Source organism: Pelodiscus sinensis, chromosome 5 (genome assembly GCF_052426305.1).
Source record: "Pelodiscus sinensis isolate ZL-2025 chromosome 5, ASM5242630v1, whole genome shotgun sequence".
Classification (NCBI taxonomy): Eukaryota; Metazoa; Chordata; order Testudines; family Trionychidae; genus Pelodiscus; species Pelodiscus sinensis.
The window spans coordinates 135,616,425-135,636,027 of record NC_143056.1 but is presented as its reverse complement, the minus strand read 5'-3'; the positions used below and the strand labels follow the sequence as shown (position 1 = coordinate 135,636,027).

Genomic DNA, 19,603 nt, shown 5'->3' with positions numbered 1-19,603 from the left:
CGGCCCCCTATCTCTGCCCCCACCGCGCTGCCAGGCTCCCTGCCCCCTGCCTCTGCCCCCGTAGCTGCCCTTAGCCCTGCCTCCCTGGCTGGGGCCACACAGCCCAGGGACTTGAACTGCAACTTCCCAACAGCTGAAACATCCCCCAGCTGGGCCCTGCGTCCCTGCCTGGCCAGACCCACTCTGGAGCCGAGGCCGGGCCCCCCTCCATCTCCCAGGAGCCACCGCCCCCAGCCCTGTCTGCCTGATTGCCCTGTGCCCAGGTGGGGGCTCTCTCTGCCCCCTGGGCCACTGCCTGCATTCTGGGCTCTGTGCAGGGCTGGCACCCCCGCGTCCTGCACCAGGACGAGCAGGGACCTGCCCCGGCGCCCGCCCCGCCTGCTCTAGCTCTCGCTCGGCCGGCGCCAGTGAACCACACGGAGACGGCAGCTGGGACCAGGTTTATCTCCCCGGGGGGGCGGGGGGCTCAGAGCTCCAGCCGGAAGCGCAGGTCGGATCCCTCCATTTGCCTCTCGTAGTCGGCGTCGAATCGCTCGCTCTGCGCCACCGTGAACAGGTTCTTCCAGTCGCCGGTCAGCCCTGGGCACAAGCGCCAGGTCACTGTGGCCGCCGGGCCGCCTGGAGCCCTGCCTCGGCCACGCCCCCGGCTCGCCCTGCCTCGGCCACGCCCCCGGCTCGCCCTGCCTCGGCCACGCCCCCGGCTCCTGGCCACACCCCCGGCTCGCCCTGCCTCGGCCACGCCCCCGGCTCCTGGCCACGCCCCCGGCTCGCCCTGCCTCGGCCACGCCCCCGGCTCCTGGCCACGCCCCCGGCTCCTGGCCACGCCCCCGGGTCACCCTGACTCGGCCACACCCCTCAGCTGCCTGCCCAGCCCCCCGGGTCATCTGGGGCCCTGCCCTGGCTGAGCCCCCTCATGCCTCCAGCCATACCCTTGCGCATGAAGGGCGAGATGCTGTGGTCCATGACGCTGGTGGGGATGGTGCTGTAGTTGGCCATGAAGTTCTCCTGCATGGCCTGGAAGGACGTGTGCTGGGCGACGGCGTCCACCAGCCCCTCGTCCGGGGTGCGCCCCAGGAACTCCAGCACCTTGCGGATCTCGCGCCGGGGGTCCTGGCGGGAAGGGGGGGTCAAGGCTGGGCAAGGGGCTGGGCAGGGGCGGGGGGGGGTCTCACCTCCTTCATGTCCTCATAGAACAGGTAGAGCATCCGCTGCGCCTGCTGCCGCTCCCACCAGCCGCGCACATGCTGGTGCCATGAGCCGAAGGACACTGCAGGGGCACACGGCTCAGTACCACGCAGGCCCCGCCAGCCGGGACACGTTCTCCCCCCCCATCCCCGCCAGCCGGGACACGTCCCCCCCCCCCCCATCCCCGCCAGCAGGGACACGTCCCCCCCCCCCATCCCCGCCAGCAGGGGACACGTTCTCCCCCCCCATCCCCGCCAGCCGGGACACGTTCTCCCCCCCCATCCCCGCCAGCAGGGACACGTCCCCCCCCATCCCCGCCAGCTGGGACACGTCCCCCCCCCCATCCCCGCCAGCAGGGACACATTCTCCCCCCCCATCCCCGCCAGCCGGGACACGTTCTCCCCCCCCCATCCCCGCCAGCCGGGACACGTTCTCCCCCCATCCCCGCCAGCAGGGACACGTCCCCCCCCATCCCCGCCAGCTGGGACACGTTCTCCCCCCCCATCCCCGCCAGCAGGGACACGTCCCCCCCATCCCCGCCAGCCGGGACACGTTCTCCCCCCCCCCATCCCCGCCAGCAGGGACACGTCCCCCCCCATCCCCGCCAGCAGGGACACGTTCTCCCCCCCCATCCCCGCCAGCCGGGACACGTTCTCCCCCCCCATCCCCGCCAGCCGGGACACGTTCTCCCCCCCCCATCCGCGCCAGCAGGGACACGTTCTCCCCCCCCATCCCCGCCAGCCGGGACACGTTCCCCCCCATCCCCGCCAGCCGGGACACGTTCTCCCCCCCCATCCCCGCCACCAGGGACACGTTCTCCCCCCCCATCCCCGCCACCAGGGACACGTTCTCCCCCCCCATCCCCGCCAGCCGGGACACGTTCTCCCCCCATCCCCGCCAGCAGGGACACGTCCCCCCCCCATCCCCGCCAGCCGGGACACGTTCTCCCCCCCATCCCCGCCAGCAGGGACACGTCCCCCCCCCATCCCCGCCAGCAGGGACACGTTCTCCCCCCCCATCCCCGCCAGCCGGGACACGTTCTCCCCTCCCATCCCCGCCAGCCGGGACACGTCCCCTCCCATCCCCGCCAGCCGGGACACGTTCTCCCCCCCCATCCCCGCCAGCCGGGACACGTTCTCCCCCCCCATCCCCGCCAGCCGGGACACGTTCTCCCCCCCCATCCCCGCCAGCAGGGACACGTTCTCCCCCCCATCCCCGCCAGCCGGGACACGTCCCCCCCCATCCCCGCCAGCCGGGACACGTTCCCCCCCCATCCCCGCCAGCAGGGACACGTCCCCCCCATCCCCGCCAGCCGGGACACGTTCTCCCCTCCCATCCCCGCCAGCCGGGACACGTTCTCCCCCCCCCCCATCCCCGCCAGCCGGGACACGTTCTCCCCCCCCATCCCCGCCAGCCGGGACACGTTCTCCCCCCCCATCCCCGCCAGCCGGGACACGTTCTCCCCCCCCCATCCCCGCCAGCCGGGACACGTTCCCCCCCATCCCCGCCAGCCGGGACACGTTCCCCCCCCATCCCCGCCAGCAGGGACACGTCCCCCCCATCCCCGCCAGCCGGGACACGTTCTCCCCCCCCCCATCCCCGCCAGCCGGGACACGTTCTCCCCCCCCCCATCCCCGCCAGCCGGGACACGTTCTCCCCCCCCATCCCCGCCAGCCGGGACACGTTCTCCCCCCCCCATCCCCGCCAGCCGGGACACGTTCTCCCCCCCCCCCCCCCCATCCGCGCCAGCAGGGACACGTTCTCCCCCCCCATCCCCGCCAGCCGGGACACGTTCCCCCCCCATCCCCGCCAGCAGGGACACGTTCTCCCCCCCCATCCCCGCCAGCCGGGACACGTTCTCCCCCCCATCCCCGCCAGCCGGGACACGTTCTCCCCCCCATCCCCGCCAGCCGGGACACGTTCCCCCCCCATCCCCGCCAGCAGGGACACGTCCCCCCCCATCCCCGCCAGCCGGGACACGTTCTCCCCCCCCCATCCCCGCCAGCCGGGACACGTTCTCCCCCCCATCCCCGCCAGCCGGGACACGTTCCCCCCCCATCCCCGCCAGCAGGGACACGTCCCCCCCCATCCCCGCCAGCCGGGACACGTTCTCCCCCCCATCCCCGCCAGCCGGGACACGTTCTCCCCCCCATCCCCGCCAGCCGGGACACGTTCTCCCCCCCATCCCCGCCAGCCGGGACACGTCCCCCCCCATCCCCGCCAGCAGGGACACGTTCTCCCCCCCCATCCCCGCCAGCCGGGACACGTTCTCCCCCCCCATCCCCGCCAGCCGGGACACGTTCTCCCCCCCCATCCCCGCCAGCCGGGACACGTTCTCCCCCCCCATCCCCGCCAGCCGGGACACGTTCTCCCCCCCCATCCCCGCCAGCAGGGACACGTTCTCCCCCCCCATCCCCGCCAGCAGGGACACGTTCTCCCCCCCCATCCCCGCCAGCAGGGACACGTTCTCCCCCCCCATCCCCGCCAGCAGGGACACGTTCTCCCCCCCCATCCCCGCCAGCAGGGACACGTTCTCCCCCCCCATCCCCGCCAGCAGGGACACGTTCTCCCCCCCCATCCCCGCCAGCAGGGACACGTTCTCCCCCCCATCCCCGCCAGCCGGGACACGTTCTCCCCCCCATCCCCGCCAGCCGGGACACGTCCCCCCCCATCCCCGCCAGCAGGGACACGTCCCCCCCCCCCCCCATCCCCGCCAGCAGGGACACGTTCTCCCCCCCATCCCCGCCAGCCGGGACACGTTCTCCCCCCCCATCCCCGCCAGCAGGGACACGTCCCCCCCCCCCCCATCCCCGCCAGCAGGGACACGTTCTCCCCCCCCATCCCCGCCAGCCGGGACACGTTCTCCCCCCCCATCCCCGCCAGCCGGGACACGTCCCCTCCCATCCCCGCCAGCCGGGACACGTTCTCCCCCCCCCATCCCCGCCAGCCGGGACACGTTCTCCCCCCCCCCATCCCCGCCAGCCGGGACACGTTCTCCCCCCCCATCCCCGCCAGCCGGGACACGTTCTCCCCCCCCATCCCCGCCAGCCGGGACACGTTCTCCCCCCCCATCCCCGCCAGCCGGGACACGTCCCCCCCCATCCCCGCCAGCCGGGACACGTTCCCCCCCATCCCCGCCAGCCGGGACACGTTCTCCCCCCCCATCCCCGCCAGCCGGGACACGTTCTCCCCCCCATCCCCGCCAGCCGGGACACGTCCCCCCCCATCCCCGCCAGCAGGGACACGTTCTCCCCCCCCATCCCCGCCAGCCGGGACACGTTCTCCCCCCCCATCCCCGCCAGCAGGGACACGTCCCCCCCCATCCCCGCCAGCAGGGACACGTTCTCCCCCCCCATCCCCGCCAGCCGGGACACGTTCTCCCCCCCCATCCCCGCCAGCCGGGACACGTCCCCTCCCATCCCCGCCAGCCGGGACACGTTCTCCCCCCCCATCCCCGCCAGCCGGGACACGTTCTCCCCCCCCATCCCCGCCAGCAGGGACACGTCCCCCCCCCATCCCCGCCAGCAGGGACACGTTCTCCCCCCCCATCCCCGCCAGCCGGGACACGTTCTCCCCCCCCATCCCCGCCAGCCGGGACACGTCCCCTCCCATCCCCGCCAGCCGGGACACGTTCTCCCCCCCCCATCCCCGCCAGCAGGGACACGTTCTCCCCCCCATCCCCGCCAGCCGGGACACGTTCTCCCCCCCATCCCCGCCAGCCGGGACACGTCCCCCCCCATCCCCGCCAGCAGGGACACGTCCCCCCCCATCCCCGCCAGCAGGGACACGTTCTCCCCCCCCATCCCCGCCAGCCGGGACACGTTCTCCCCCCCCATCCCCGCCAGCAGGGACACGTCCCCCCCCATCCCCGCCAGCAGGGACACGTTCTCCCCCCCCATCCCCGCCAGCCGGGACACGTTCTCCCCCCCCATCCCCGCCAGCCGGGACACGTCCCCTCCCTTCCCCGCCAGCCGGGACACGTTCTCCCCCCCCATCCCCGCCAGCCGGGACACGTTCTCCCCCCCCATCCCCGCCAGCCGGGACACGTTCTCCCCCCCCATCCCCGCCAGCCGGGACACGTTCTCCCCCCCCATCCCCGCCAGCCGGGACACGTTCTCCCCCCCCATCCCCGCCAGCCGGGACACGTCCCCCCCCATCCCCGCCAGCCGGGACACGTTCCCCCCCCCCCATCCCCGCCAGCCGGGACACGTTCTCCCCCCCCCATCCCCGCCAGCCGGGACACGTTCTCCCCCCCATCCCCGCCAGCCGGGACACGTCCCCCCCCATCCCCGCCAGCAGGGACACGTTCTCCCCCCCCATCCCCGCCAGCCGGGACACGTTCTCCCCCCCCATCCCCGCCAGCAGGGACACGTCCCCCCCCATCCCCGCCAGCAGGGACACGTTCTCCCCCCCCATCCCCGCCAGCCGGGACACGTTCTCCCCCCCCATCCCCGCCAGCAGGGACACGTCCCCCCCCATCCCCGCCAGCAGGGACACGTTCTCCCCCCCCATCCCCGCCAGCCGGGACACGTTCTCCCCCCCCATCCCCGCCAGCCGGGACACGTCCCCTCCCATCCCCGCCAGCCGGGACACGTTCTCCCCCCCCATCCCCGCCAGCCGGGACACGTTCTCCCCCCCCATCCCCGCCAGCCGGGACACGTTCTCCCCCCCCATCCCCGCCAGCCGGGACACGTTCTCCCCCCCCATCCCCGCCAGCCGGGACACGTTCTCCCCCCCCATCCCCGCCAGCCGGGACACGTTCTCCCCCCCCATCCCCGCCAGCCGGGACACGTTCTCCCCCCCCATCCCCGCCAGCCGGGACACGTTCTCCCCCCCCATCCCCGCCAGCCGGGACACGTTCTCCCCCCCCCCCCCCCCCCCCATCCGCGCCAGCAGGGACACGTTCTCCCCCCCCATCCCCGCCAGCCGGGACACGTTCCCCCCCCCCCCCCGCCAGCAGGGACACGTTCTCCCCCCCCATCCCCGCCAGCCGGGACACGTTCTCCCCCCCATCCCCGCCAGCCGGGACACGTTCTCCCCCCCATCCCCGCCAGCCGGGACACGTTCCCCCCCATCCCCGCCAGCCGGGACACGTTCTCCCCCCCCATCCCCGCCAGCCGGGACACGTTCTCCCCCCCCATCCCCGCCAGCAGGGACACGTTCTCCCCCCCCATCCCCGCCAGCAGGGACACGTTCTCCCCCCCCATCCCCGCCAGCCGGGACACGTTCTCCCCCCCCATCCCCGCCAGCAGGGACACGTTCTCCCCCCCCATCCCCGCCAGCCGGGACACGTTCTCCCCCCCCATCCCCGCCAGCCGGGACACGTTCTCCCCCCCCATCCCCGCCAGCCGGGACACGTTCTCCCCCCCCATCCCCGCCAGCAGGGACACGTTCTCCCCCCCCATCCCCGCCAGCAGGGACACGTTCTCCCCCCCCATCCCCGCCAGCAGGGACACGTTCTCCCCCCCCATCCCCGCCAGCAGGGACACGTTCTCCCCCCCCATCCCTGCCAGCCGGGACACGTCCCCCCCCCATCCCTGCCAGCCGGGACACGTCCCCCCCCATCCCTGCCAGCCGGGACACGTTCCCCCCCATCCCCGCCAGCTGGGACCCGCTGCCCCCTCCCTGCCATCCGGTTCCCCACACCCCCACTCTGCCCTCGCCATCCACAGCCTGCCCCCCGGCCAGCTGGTCCATATCCCCAGCTCTGCCCCATGAGCCAGCCAGTCCCCCCATGCCCTCGGCTCGGATCAGAGCCAGTGTCCCCATGGGAGGAGCAGCCCTGTAGCTTGGCCCCTGCTCATTCCCCACCTGTGCCGGCCATAAAGTCCTCCAGGAAGCGGTCCCATGGGCCGGGGTCCGGGTGCACTTTCGCCATCTGGTAGAAGTAATAGTAGGACACGGCCACGTCCTTGGGGTTCCTGGCCACGTAGATCATCTGGGGGGATGCAGGGTTCAGGCTGACTGGGCCCCAGCCTCCCCCCCAGCTTTCGGCCCAGCCTCGCCCCTCAGTCTCACCTTACAGTCCTGCTCCCAGAATGACTCCGGCAGCAGCTGCACCGGCAGGTGGGTCTTCACCAGCCGCAGCGAGGACCTCTTCCGGAGCAGCTCCGTGCCTGGGGCACGGGCGGGTGAGCTGAGAGCCCCCCCCAGTGTCCCACCGAGCACCCCTGCTGGGAGACCGGCGCCTGCCCCCCCCGAGCACCCCTGCTGGGAGACCGGCGCCCTGCCCCCCTGAGCACCCCTGCTGGGAGAGCAGCACCCACCCCACCGCACCCCCTGCTGGGAGACCGGCGCCTGCCCCCCCGAGCACCCCTGCTGGGAGACCGGCGCCCTGCCCCCCCGAGCACCCCTGCTGGGAGACCGACGCCCTGCCCCCCTGAGCACCCCTGCTGGGAGACCGGCGCCCTGCCCCCCCGAGCACCCCTGCTGGGAGACCGGCGCCCTGCCCCCCTGAGCACCCCTGCTGGGAGAGCAGCACCCACCCCACCGCACCCCCTGCTGGGAGACCGGCGCCTGCCCCCCCGAGCACCCCTGCTGGGAGACCGGCGCCCTGCCCCCCCGAGCACCCCTGCTGGGAGAGCAGCACCCACCCCACCGCACCCCCTGCTGGGAGACCGGCGCCTGCCCCCCCGAGCACCCCTGCTGGGAGACCGACGCCCTGCCCCCCTGAGCACCCCTGCTGGGAGACTGGCGCCCTGCCCCCCCGAGCACCCCTGCTGGGAGAGCAGCACCCGCCCCACCGCACCCCCTGCTGGGAGACCGGCGCCTGCCCCCCTGAGCACCCCCTGCTGGGAGAGCAGCACCCGCCCCCCTGAGCACCCCTGCTGGGAGAGCAGCGCCCGCCCCCCTGAGCACCCCTGCTGGGAGAGCAGCGCCCTGCCCCCCGAGCACCCCCTGCTGGGAGAGCAGCACCCCCCCAGCCCCCCTGAGCACCCCCTGCTGGGAGCACTGGCCCCCGCCTGCCCCCCCCCGAGCACCCCCTGCTGGGAGAGCAGCACCCGCCCCCCCCCCCCGAGCACCCCCTGCTGGGAGAAGCAGCACCCGCCCCCCTGAGCACCCCCTGCTGGGAGAGCAGCGCCCGCCCCCCTGAGCACCCCTGCTGGGAGAGCAGCGCCCGCCCGCACCCCCCCCGCCCGCCCCACCGCACCCCCTGCTGGGAGAGCAGCGCCCTGCCCCCCGGCGCCCGCCCCCCCCCCGAGCACCCCCTGCTGGGAGAGCAGCACCCGCCCCCCGAGCACCCCCTGCTGGGAGAGCAGCGCCCGCCCCCCGCCCCCTGCTGGGAGCACCCCCCTGGGGCAGCCCCGCCCCCCGAGCACCCCCTGCTGGGAGGCAGCCCCACCCACCCCCTGCACCCGCCCCCTGCTGGGAGAGCAGCACCCGCCCCACCACACCCCCTGCTGGGAGACCGGCGCCTGCCCCCCCGAGCACCCCTGCTGGGAGAGCAGCACCCGCCCCACCACACCCCCTGCTGGGAGAGCAGCGCCCTGCCGCCCCGCCCCCGCACTGGGAGACGGCCCTTGCTACCTGTGGGGACGCCAGGAACAGCAAACTCCAGGAAGGGGACTCGCATGTAGATGGGGTCCTGCCTGCACCGCTCCGCGTCCCCGTCCTTGTAGATCATGTCCACTATCTCGCTGATCCACGTGGTGCCTGCGAGGTGGGGAGTGAGGGGCACGGGCAGAGGGGCGCGGGAGAGGGACGCTCACCCGGGGCAGGGGTGAGGGGCGCTCACCCGGGGCAGGGGAGCTGGGGAGAGGGGCGCTCACCCGGGGGAGGGGGCAGGGGTGAGGGGTGCCTGCCCGGGGCAGGGGGCGGGGGAGAGGGGCGCTCACCCGGGGCAGGGGGGCGGGGGAGAGGGGCGCTCACCCGGGGCAGAGGGGCGGGGAGAGGGGCGCTCACCCGGGGCAGAGGGGCGGGGGGAGGGGCGCGGGAGAGGGACGCTCACCCGGGGCAGGGGGGCGGGGGAGAGGGACGCTCACCCGGGGCAGGGGGGCGGGGGGGACGCCACCCGGGGCAGGGGGGGGGGGGAGAGGGACGCTCACCCGGGGCGGGGGGCGGGGAGAGGGGCGCGGGAGAGGGACGCTCACCCGGGGAAGAGGGGCGGGGGAGAGGGGCGCTCACCCGGGGCGGGGGGCGGGGGGAGGGGGGCGGGAGAGGGACGCTCACCCGGGGCAGGGGGGCGGGGGAGAGGGGCACCGGGGCAGGGGGCGCGGGAGAGGGACGCTCACCCGGGGCAGGGGGGCGGGGGAGAGGGGCGCTCACCCGGGGCAGGGGGCGCGGGAGAGGGACGCTCACCCGGGGCAGGGGGGCGGGGGGAGAGGGACGCTCACCCGGGGCAGGGGCGCGGGAGAGGGACGCTCACCCGGGGCAGGGGGCGGGGGGAGGGGGCGCGCTCACCCGGGGCAGGGGGGCGCGGGGAGAGGGACGCTCACCCGGGGCAGGGGGCGGGGGGAGGGGTCACCCGGGGCAGGGGGGGGGCGCGGGAGAGGGGCAGGGGGGGGGGGGGGGGGCAGAGGGGCGCGGGAGAGGGACGCTCACCCGGGGCAGGGGGCGGGGGAGAGGGGCGCGGGAGAGGGACGCTCACCCGGGGCAGGGGGCGGGGGGAGAGGGACGCTCACCCGGGGCAGGGGGGCGCGGGAGAGGGACGCTCACCCGGGGCAGGGGGCGGGGGGAGGACGCTCACCCGGGGCAGGGGCGGGGGAGGGGACGCTCACCCGGGGCAGGGGGGCGCGGGGGGACGCTCACCCGGGGCAGGGGGGCGGGGGAGAGGGGCGCTCACCCGGGGCGGGGGGCGGGGAGAGGGGCGCTCACCCGGGGCAGGGGGGGGGGGGGGGCGGGGGAGAGGGGCGCTCACCCGGGGCGGGGGCGGGGAGAGGGGCGCTCACCCGGGGCGGGGGCACTGACCGGATTTGGGGTACGTGCAGATGAGCAGATCATCCGGCTGCGCCTGGAATTCCTCCACCTCCCAGTTCTCTGCGAAGTATTTGATCATGGGGACACCCCGAATGGGGATCAGGGGTGGGCGCGGGGTCCCCTCGGCCGGCTGCATCCTGCGAGAGAGGGGGTACAAAGGCGTTCGACTCTGGAGGGAACCCGGCCCCACACCAGGGCCAGGGCTGGGGGCGGGGCTGTGGCGGCGGGGTTCGAGGACTGGGTGCCGCGGGGCTGGAGGGGGGTCGCGGGGCAGGGGGCAGGCGGGGCCCGGGGCAGGGGGTGCCGCGGGACTGTCGGAAAAGTTTCCGGGCCCGGGCGGAGGTGGCTCCGGGAACATTCCTGGGCGCTGGCGCAGGACAAGGGAGAGCCGGGGGCGCGGGATCGCGGCGCGGGGGCTCCCGTTGGACGGGATCGGGGGGGGGCCGGAGCAGCAGCGCCCCCCTCACTCGCTCGGGTCCGTCGGCGGCTGCGGGGTCCAGCGCGGAGGCTCGGCCCAGCGGGTTTTATCTGCGGGTCAGGGGCAGGCGGAGTCGAGAAGGGCCGGGGGGGGGGGGGCGGATCCCATCGCGCGGGGGGCGGGGGAGGAGGGCTGAGTCCCCGCGTTAGTCTCCCGGTACCGCGCCAACGCTCCGGTCCCTTCCCCCCCCACCTGGGCCCCGCCAGGACCCGTTTAGCCCCCCCCTTTCCTGCCTCCCGAGTCCCCTTCCACACCCAAACCCTCCCGGATCCCCCGCCCGTAACTCCCCCGCCGGGTCCCCACCCCCTTCCACACTCACCCCGTGCCCCCCGCCGGGTCCCCACCCCCCCCACACTCACCCCGTGCCCCCCGCCGGGTCCCCACCCCCCTTCCACACTCACCCCGTGCCCCCCGCCGGGTCCCCACCCCCTTCCACACTCACCCCGTGCCCCCGCCGGGTCCCCACCCCCTTCCACACTCACCCCGTAACTCCCCCGCCGGGTCCCCACCCCCCCTTCCACACTCACCCCGTGCCCCCCGCCGGGTCCCCATCCCCCCTTCCACACTCACCCCGTGCCCCCCGCCGGGTCCCCACCCCCCTTCCACACTCACCCCGTGCCCCCCGCCGGGTCCCCACCCCCTTCCACACTCACCCCGTGCCCCCCGCCGGGTCCCCACCCCCCTTCCACACTCACCCCGTGCCCCCCGCCGGGTCCCCACCCCCCTTCCACACTCACCTCGTGCCCCCGCCGGGTCCCCACCCCCTTCCACACTCACCCCGTGCCCCCCGCCGGGTCCCCACCCCCTTCCACACTCACCCCGTAACTCCCCCGCCGGGTCCCCACCCCCCTTCCACACTCACCCCGTGCCCCCCGCCGGGTCCCCACCCCCCTTCCACACTCACCCCGTGCCCCCCGCCGGGTCCCCACCCCCCTTCCACACTCACCCCGTGCCCCCCCATCCTCCCCCACCCACTCACCCCGTGCCCCCCGCCGGGTCCCCACCCCCCCTTCCACACTCACCCCGTGCCCCCCGCCGGGTCCCCACCCCCTTCCACACTCACCCCGTGCCCCCGCCGGGTCCCCACCCCCTTCCACACTCACCCCGTGCCCCCGCCGGGTCCCCACCCCCTTCCACACTCACCCCGTGCCCCCGCGGGTCCCCGCCCTTCCACACTCACCCCGTGCCCCCCGCCGGGTCCCCACCCCCCTTCCACACTCACCCCGTAACTCCCCCGCCGGGTCCCCACCCCCCTTCCACACTCACCCCGTGCCCCCCGCCGGGTCCCCACCCCCTTCCACACTCACCCCGTGCCCCCCGCCGGGTCCCCACCCCCTTCCACACTCACCCCGTGCCCCCCGCCGGGTCCTCCCCCCTTCCACACTCACCCCGTGCCCCCCGCCGGGTCCCCACCCCCTTCCACACTCACCCCGTGCCCCCGCCGGGTCCCCACCCCCCTTCCACACTCACCCCGTGCCCCCCGCCAGACCCCACACCCCCTTCCACACTCACCCCGTGCCCCCCGCCGGGTCCCCACCCCCCCTTCCACACTCACCCCGTGCCCCCCGCCGGGTCCCCACCCCTTCCACACTCACCCCGTGCCCCCCGCCGGGTCCCCACCCCCTTCCACACTCACCTCGTGCCCCCCGCCGGGTCCCCCCCTCCTTCCACACTCACCCCGTGCCCCCTGCCGGGTCCCCCCTCCTTCCCCACACTCACCCCGTAACTCCCCCGCCGGGTCCCCACCCCCCTTCCACACTCACCCCGTGCCCCCCGCCGGGTCCCCACCCCCTTCCACACTCACCCCGTGCCCCCCGCCGGGTCCCCACCCCCCTTCCACACTCACCCCGTGCCCCCCGCCGGGTCCCCCCCCCCTTCCACACTCACCCCGTGCCCCCCGCCGGGTCCCCACCCCCCTTCCACACTCACCCCGTGCCCCCCGCCGGGTCCCCACCCCCCTTCCACACTCACCCCGTGCCCCCCGCCGGGTCCCCACCCCCTTCCACACTCACCCCGTGCCCCCCGCCGGGTCCCCACCCCCTTCCACACTCACCCCGTGCCCCCCGCCGGGTCCCCACCCCCCTTCCACACTCACCCCGTGCCCCCCGCCGGGTCCCCACCCCCCTTCCACACTCACCCCGTGCCCCCCGCCGGGTCCCCCCTCCTTCCACACTCACCCCGTAACTCCCCCGCCGGGTCCCCACCCCCCTTCCACACTCACCCCGTGCCCCCGCCGGGTCCCACCCCTTCCACACTCACCCCGTGCCCCCGCCGGGTCCCCACCCCCCTTCCACACTCACCCCGTGCCCCCCGCCGGGTCCCCACCCCCTTCCACACTCACCCCGTGCCCCCCGCCGGGTCCCCACCCCCCTTCCACACTCACCCCGTGCCCCCCGCCGGGTCCCCACCCCCTTCCACACTCACCCCGTGCCCCCCGCCGGGTCCCCACCCCCTTCCACACTCACCCCGTGCCCCCCGCCGGGTCCCCACCCCCCTTCCACACTCACCCCGTGCCCCCCCGCCGGGTCCCCACCCCCTTCCACACTCACCCCGTGCCCCCCGCCGGGTCCCCACCCCCCTTCCACACTCACCCCGTGCCCCCCGCCGGGTCCCCACCCCCTTCCACACTCACCCCGTGCCCCCCGCCGGGTCCCCCCCTCCTTCCACACTCACCCCGTAACTCCCCCGCCGGGTCCCCACCCCCCTTCCACACTCACCCCGTGCCCCCCGCCGGGTCCCCACCCCCTTCCACACTCACCCTGTGCCCCCGCCGGGTCCCCCCCTCCTTCCACACTCACCCCGTGCCCCCCGCCGGGTCCCCACCCCCTTCCACACTCACCCCGTGCCCCCCGCCGGGTCCCCACCCCCTTCCACACTCACCCCGTGCCCCCCGCCGGGTCCCCCCCCCCTTCCACACTCACCCCGTGCCCCCCGCCGGGTCCCCACCCCCCTTCCACACTCACCCCGTGCCCCCCGCCCGGGTTCCCACCCCCCTTCCACACTCACCCCGTGCCCCCCGCCGGGTCCCCACCCCCCTTCCACACTCACCCCGTGCCCCCCGCCGGGTCCCCACCCCCCTTCCACACTCACCCCGTGCCCCCCGCCGGGTCCCCACCCCCTTCCACACTCACCCCGTGCCCCCCGCCGGGTCCCCACCCCCCTTCCACACTCACCCCGTAACTCCCCCGCCGGGTCCCCACCCCCCTTCCACACTCACCCCGTGCCCCCCGCCGGGTCCCCACCCCCTTCCACACTCACCCCGTGCCCCCCCGCCGGGTCCCCACCCCCCCTTCCACCCCACTGCCCCGTGCCCCCCGCCGGGTCCCCACCCCCTTCCACACTCACCCCGTAACTCCCGCCGGGTCCCCACCCCCCTTCCACACTCACCCCGTGCCCCCCGCCGGGTCCCCACCCCCCTTCCACACTCACCCCGTGCCCCCCGCCGGGTCCCCACCCCCTTCCACACTCACCCCGTGCCCCCCGCCGGGTCCCCACCCCCCCTTCCACACTCACCCCGTGCCCCCCGCCGGGTCCCCACCCCCCTTCCACACTCACCCCGTGCCCCCCGCCGGGTCCCCACCCCCTTCCACACTCACCCCGTGCCCCCCGCCGGGTCCCCACCCCCCCCCCTTCCACGTTCACCCCGTGCCCCCCGCCGGGTCCCCACCCCCCTTCCACACTCACCCCGTGCCCCCCCGCCGGGTCCCCACCCCCTTCCACATCACCCCGTGCCCCCCGCCGGGTCCCCCCTCCTTCCACCTCACCCCGTAACTCCCCCGCCGGGTCCCCACCCCCTTCCACACTCACCCCGTGCCCCCCCGCCGGGCCCCCCCCCCCCTTCCACACTCACCCCGTAACTCCCCCGCCGGGCCCCACACCCCCCCCTTCCACACTCACCCCGTAACTCCCCCGCCGGGTCCCCACCCCCCTTCCACACTCACCCCGTAACTCCCCCGCCGGGTCCCCACCCCCTTCCACACTCACCCCGTAACTCCCCCGCCGGGTCCCCACCCCCTTCCACACTCACCCCGTAACTCCCCCGCCGGGCCCCCACCCCCCTTCCACACTCACCCCGTAACTCCCCCGCCGGGCCCCCACCCCCCCCCCCCTTCCACACTCACCCCGTAACTCCCCCGCCGGGTCCCCACCCCCCTTCCACACTCACCCCGTAACTCCCCCGCCGGGTCCCCACCCCCCTTCCACACTCACCCCGTAACTCCCCCGCCGGGTCCCCACCCCCTTCCACACTCACCCCGCTCCCCCGCCGGGCCCCCACCCCCCTTCCACACTCACCCCGTAACTCCCCCGCCGGGTCCCCACCCCCCTTCCACACTCACCCCGTAACTCCCCCGCCGGGCCCCCACCCCCCCCCTTCCACACTCACCCCGTAACTCCCCCGCCGGGCCCCCACCCCCCTTCCACACTCACCCCGTGCCCCCCGCCGGGCCCCCCCCCCCTTCCACACTCACCCCGTGCCCCCCGCCCGGGTTCCCCCCCCAGGCAGAGCCGGACTCGAGCTGGCTTCAGTGTTTTATTTGGGAAGCTGCCGGGCCCGGAGAGTCTGTCACGGGGCAACTCAGCCGCGAGCGGGCGCGTCGCCGGGACCAGGCGCTTCTCCCCCGCTCAGAAGCGCCGCGGGCTCCCTGCGCCCAGGTCTGCCTTACGCCAGGCCACGCCCCGCGCTCCACCAGGGGCGGGGCAAAGACCAGCCTCTTCGCCCCGCCCCCTCCGGCGCAGCCTCCTCAGCTCCTCAGCCCAGTGGCCCCGGCCTAGAGGGAGGGAGGGAGGGAGGTCAGAGAGGGAGGGGCGGGGCTGCCTCAGAAAGGGGCGGGGACAAAGAGGGAGGAGTTTGTCAGGCAAGAGGGTGTGAACAAGCAGAGGCGGGGCTTGCCCGTGAGAGGGGGCGTGGCCAGGGCGGGGCCTGGCAGGGTGGGAAGAGGGAAGTTGGGGCGTGATTTGGGGAGGGGACACACTAGGGGTGGGGTTTAAGCAGGAAGTGGGCGGGGCTCACCTGAAAGGCAGCAGGGACTTCTTGCAAGTCACTGTAGCACCCCTGGTGGTAGCCAATGAGGTCACCCCACAGGACCAGGTTCTTGCAGCTGAAACAGGCAGTGGGCAGGGCTTCACCATGGCAACCAGTCACCAAGGCAACATGCTGGGGTGTTGCGCATGGCAAGTGCATTGCATCCCTCCCCTCCCTGGGGCACCCCGAGAGCCCCGTACCCCGGGCAGCGCCCCTCCACAGGCAGCAACTGCTGCGGCTCCTCGCGCAGGAACTCCTGGGCCAGGCAGGCCGGGTGCGCCGCCAGGGGGCAGCCAGGGTGGAAGCAGCGCAGCAGGCAGTCCTCCGCGTCCTGCAGAGGGCAGACGGGGGGCAGAGCCCCCAATGAAAGCAGCTGTGACGCGGTGGGGAATGCCTTCACTGTGCTGCCTACGGGCCTGTTCTGCTCTGCTCTAACCCTGTGTGTGCCTCAGTTTCCCTGGGCACTGCACCGGTGCCAGGATGGACGTGTCTCTCACTGGGGGGCTCCCCCATCTTAGCTCACATACACCAATAGCTCAGGCTGTCCTGCAACCTGAGCCTGGGGGGCAACCAGGTGACACCTTGCCAGAGAACCTCAACAAAGGGGGCTGCCTCCAGCCTGGGGGAGTTGGGCAGCATGCGAGTTCTCTCGGCAGGTGGAGGATGCAGGGAGGGGCCCAGGGCACCCCGTCCCAGTGGTATCAGCTGCATCTGGTTCCTGTAACAAGCCTGAGCTACACTGAGTCCCTGTCAACCAAACACCCAACTGTTCCACCTGGCTGCAGGGGCACCGGGACTCCCCCCACTCCATGACACCACTAGGCCCGTCCCCACTGCCCCCCGTGTGGGATAGAACCAGGAGTCCTGCATCCCAGACTCCTCTCCCCTCCCCCAAGTCCTGGCTCTCACCCACTAGCCTCCCCCCAAAGTACCTGCTGTCTCTTTAGGCACAGGGTGCAGGTGTGCACTGTCTGCTCTGGAGCAGGGCTGGGGTCGCCTCCCCCGCGCTCTCCGCAGCCCCCGGCTCGGCCCAGCGCCCGGACCTGCCCAAAGGCCAGGGGCATGTGCAGGGGGGCTGGAGGGGGCGGGGGGAAGTCCCGGCAGTAGGCCTGCTCCAGCCAGCGCACGGTGAGGGGCAGGCGGCACCAGGGCGCCGTGCGGAGCATGTGAGCCAGAACCCGCAGGTGGAAGTCAAAGCAGCTCTCCCGGCGGGCGCGGCGGCTCACGTTGCACAGACGGCGGGAAGCATGGGGGTGCTGCCAGGCCCACTCGAACTGCGGGGCAGAGACAGCGGAGTTAGGGAGTCGGCCTGAGGGGCGCCGGTGGGGCTGGGGGGCAGTGGCCGCGGGCGGGGAGTGAGGGGCGCCGGGCGGGGAGTGAGGGGCGCCGGGCGGGGAGGAGGGGGCGGGCGGGGAGTGAGGGGCAGTGGCCGCGGGCGGGGAGTGAGGGGCCCCGGGCGGGGAGTGAGGGGCCCCGGGCGGGGAGTGAGGGGCGCCAGTGGGGCTGGGGGGCAGTGCCCCGGGCGGGGAGGGGCCCCGGGCGGGGAGTGAGGGGCGCCGGGCGGGGAGTGAGGGGCCCGGGCGGGGAGTGAGGGGCGCCGGCAGGTACCCGCAGCGCAGCAACGTCCGAGGGGAAGCCGTGGATGATCAGCACCATCTCCCTGAAAGGAGAGAATCCAGCTCAGGCCAGTGCTCCCAGCATGCCCAGTGGCACTGCACAAGTTGGCATAAGAGCAAGGCTTGTTGGGAGCCCCCCGCAGCACTGCATGCTGGGACTGCCCCCCCCCAGCCAGGAGCCCCCCGCAGCACTGCATGCTGGGACTGCCCCCCCAGCCAGGGCCCCCCGCAGCACTGCATGCTGGGACAGCCCCCCCCGCCGGGAGCCCCCCCGCAGCACTGCATGCTGGGACTGCCCCCCCCCAGCCGGGAGCCCCCCCCCACAGCACTGCATGCTGGGACTGCCCCCCAGCCAGGAGCCCCCCGCAGCACTGCATGCTGGGACTGCCCCCCCAGCCGAGAGCCCCCCGCAGCACTGCATGCTGGGACAGCCCCCCCCCGGCCGGGCCCCCCGCAGCACTGCATGCTGGGACTGCCCCCCCAGCCGGGAGCCCCCCGCAGCACTGCATGCTGGGACAGCCCCCCCAAGCCGGGAGCCACCCCCCCCCGCAGCAATGCATGCTGGGACTGCCCCCCCAGCCGGGGCCCCCCCCGCAGCACTGCATGCTGGGACTGCCCCCCCCGCCGGGAGCCCCCCCGCAGCACTGCATGCTGGGACTGCCCCCCCCCAGCCCGGGAGCCCCCCCGCAGCACTGCATGCTGGGACTGCCCCCCCCCAGCCCGGGAGCCCCCCCGCAGCACTGCATGCTGGGACTGCCCCCCCCCCCGGGAGCCCCCCGCAGCACTGCATGCTGGGACTGCCCCCCCCAGCCGGGAGCCCCCCCCACAGCACTGCACGCTGGGACTGCCCCCCCCAGCCGGGAGCCCCCCCACAGCACTGCACCGCCTGGGACTGCCCCCCAGCCGGGGCCCCCCGCAGCACTGCATGCTGGGACTGCCCCCCCCCAGCCGGGAGCCCCCCCCACAGCACTGCATGCTGGGACAGCCCCCCCCAGCCGGGAGCCCCCCCACAGCACTGCATGCTGGGACAGCCCCCCCAGCCGGGAGCCCCCCCCCACCAAGGGCCACGTCCGCTGGTTTTCCAGGCGCCCCCACGGCGCTTGCCCGCGTTGTGCTGCCCGAGGCGGCGCTGGGGAGCGACGGTGAAACCCACGTAGACCCGGCCCCGGTACCGGGGGTTGGCGCAAAGCAGCAGGTAGACACCGAAGAAGCCACGTGGCTCCGCCCCCATGGCAGAGCCTGCAGGGGGGGTCAGTCCCAGCCATCCAGTGCTGCCCCCCCAGGCCCCACCCCCCAGGGCCAGGGCCCCCCAAACCACCCCCATTTCCCCCATGCCCCCGCCCCAACCCCCATGGGCCAGGCCCCCCCAAACCCCCCATTTCCCCCGTTCCCCCCCGCCCCGAACCCCCCATGGGCCGGGCCCCCAACCACCATTTCCCCCATTCCCCCCCGCCCCGAACCCCCCATGGGCCGGGCCCCCCCAAACCACCTCCCTTTCCCCCGCCCCCTCGCCCCGAACCCCCCATGGGCCGGGCCCCCCAGCTCCCCCCATTTCCCCCGTTCCCCCCCGCCCCGACCCCCATGGGACGGGCCCCCCAAACCACCCCCATTTCCCCCGTTCCCCCCGCCCCGAACCCCCCATGGGCCGGGCCCCCCCAAACCCACCCCCCATTTCCCCCGTTCCCCCCGCCCCGAACCCCCCATGGGCCGGGCCCCCCCAAAGCCACCTCCCATTTCCCCCATGCCCCCTGCCCAGACCCCCATGGGCCAGGGCCCCCCCCAACCACTTTTCCCCCTGCCCCCCCCCCGAACCCCCCATGGGCCGGGCCCCCCAAACCACCCCCCTTTCCCCCATACCCCCCCGCCCCGAACCCCCCATGGGCCGGGCCCCCCCAAACCACCTCCCATTTCCCCCGTTCCCCCCCGCCCCGAACCCCCCATGGGCCGGGCCCCCCCAAACCACCTCCCATTTCCCCCGTTCCCCCCCCCCCCGAACCCCCCATGGGCCGGGCCCCCCCCAAACCACCCCCATTTCCCCCGTTCCCCCCCCGCCCCGAACCCCCCATGGGCCGGGCCCCCCCAAACCACCTCCCATTTCCCCCACCCCCCCCCGCCCCGAACCCCCCATGGGCCGGGCCCCCCCATTTCCCCCGTTCCCCCCGCCCCGAACCCCCCATGGGCCGGGCCCCCCCAAACCCCCCCCCATTTCCCCCGGCCCCTGACCCGCATCCCTACCTGCAACCCAGCTAAACCTCCTGCTGGCACCGCCTCCCAGGCCGGAGTCTATTGGCCACGACGAGCGATGTCCCGCCTCCGCGCCCGCTCTGATTGGAGAATCTGAAGGAACGCGCAAATTGCGGGGACGCTGAGCCGGTAGTGGGGGCG

At 75.3% G+C, this 19,603-nt stretch overlaps 2 protein-coding genes across 4 annotated transcripts; both read right to left on the bottom strand.

Moving 5' to 3' along the window:
• Positions 1-368: 368 nt before the first annotated feature.
• LOC149524457 (sulfotransferase 1A1-like) lies at positions 369-15,197 on the bottom strand. 3 transcript variants are annotated; one of them, XM_089779095.1, is made up of 8 exons: positions 15,049-15,197; positions 10,093-10,238; positions 8,713-8,838; positions 7,204-7,301; positions 6,997-7,123; positions 1,173-1,267; positions 930-1,110; positions 426-579 (listed from the first exon to the last, which is right to left on the bottom strand). In XM_089779095.1, the coding sequence occupies exons 2-8, from the start codon at positions 10,235-10,237 to the stop codon at positions 467-469; spliced, it is 885 nt and encodes a 294-aa protein (XP_089635221.1). In that variant the 5' UTR covers position 10,238; positions 15,049-15,197; the 3' UTR covers positions 426-466. The 3 variants fall into 3 exon arrangements, with proteins under 3 accessions (XP_089635222.1, XP_089635221.1, XP_089635220.1); XM_089779094.1 differs by lacking the exon at positions 15,049-15,197 and adding an exon at positions 10,569-10,731; XM_089779096.1 differs by lacking the exons at positions 1,173-1,267; positions 15,049-15,197 and adding an exon at positions 10,569-10,731 and having other exon boundaries at positions 369-579.
• Positions 15,098-19,586, bottom strand: SLX1A (structure-specific endonuclease subunit SLX1A). Its single transcript, XM_075917418.2, has 7 exons — positions 19,454-19,586; positions 18,277-18,457; positions 17,211-17,262; positions 16,535-16,876; positions 15,803-15,933; positions 15,591-15,678; positions 15,098-15,348 (listed from the first exon to the last, which is right to left on the bottom strand). The coding sequence occupies exons 2-7, from the start codon at positions 18,447-18,449 to the stop codon at positions 15,322-15,324; spliced, it is 813 nt and encodes a 270-aa protein (XP_075773533.2). The 5' UTR covers positions 18,450-18,457; positions 19,454-19,586; the 3' UTR covers positions 15,098-15,321.
• Between the last annotated feature and the right edge of the window lie 17 nt (positions 19,587-19,603).

Coding starts and splice junctions, on each gene's coding strand:
- LOC149524457 (XM_089779095.1), bottom strand. CDS start 10,237: ATGCAGCCGGCCGAGGGGACCCCGCGCCCACCCCTGATCCCCATTCGG. Junction 7,302..8,712: donor TGTTCCTGGCGTCCCCACAG/GTAGCAAGGGCC, acceptor CCCGTGCCCCAG/GCACGGAGCTGCTCCGGAAG. Junction 7,124..7,203: donor TCTGGGAGCAGGACTGTAAG/GTGAGACTGAGG, acceptor GCATCCCCCCAG/ATGATCTACGTGGCCAGGAA.
- SLX1A (XM_075917418.2), bottom strand. CDS start 18,449: ATGGGGGCGGAGCCACGTGGCTTCTTCGGTGTCTACCTGCTGCTTTGC. Junction 15,934..16,534: donor TGTGCCTAAAGAGACAGCAG/GTACTTTGGGGG, acceptor TGCCCTCTGCAG/GACGCGGAGGACTGCCTGCT. Junction 15,679..15,802: donor GTGGAGGGGCGCTGCCCGGG/GTACGGGGCTCT, acceptor TGCCTGTTTCAG/CTGCAAGAACCTGGTCCTGT.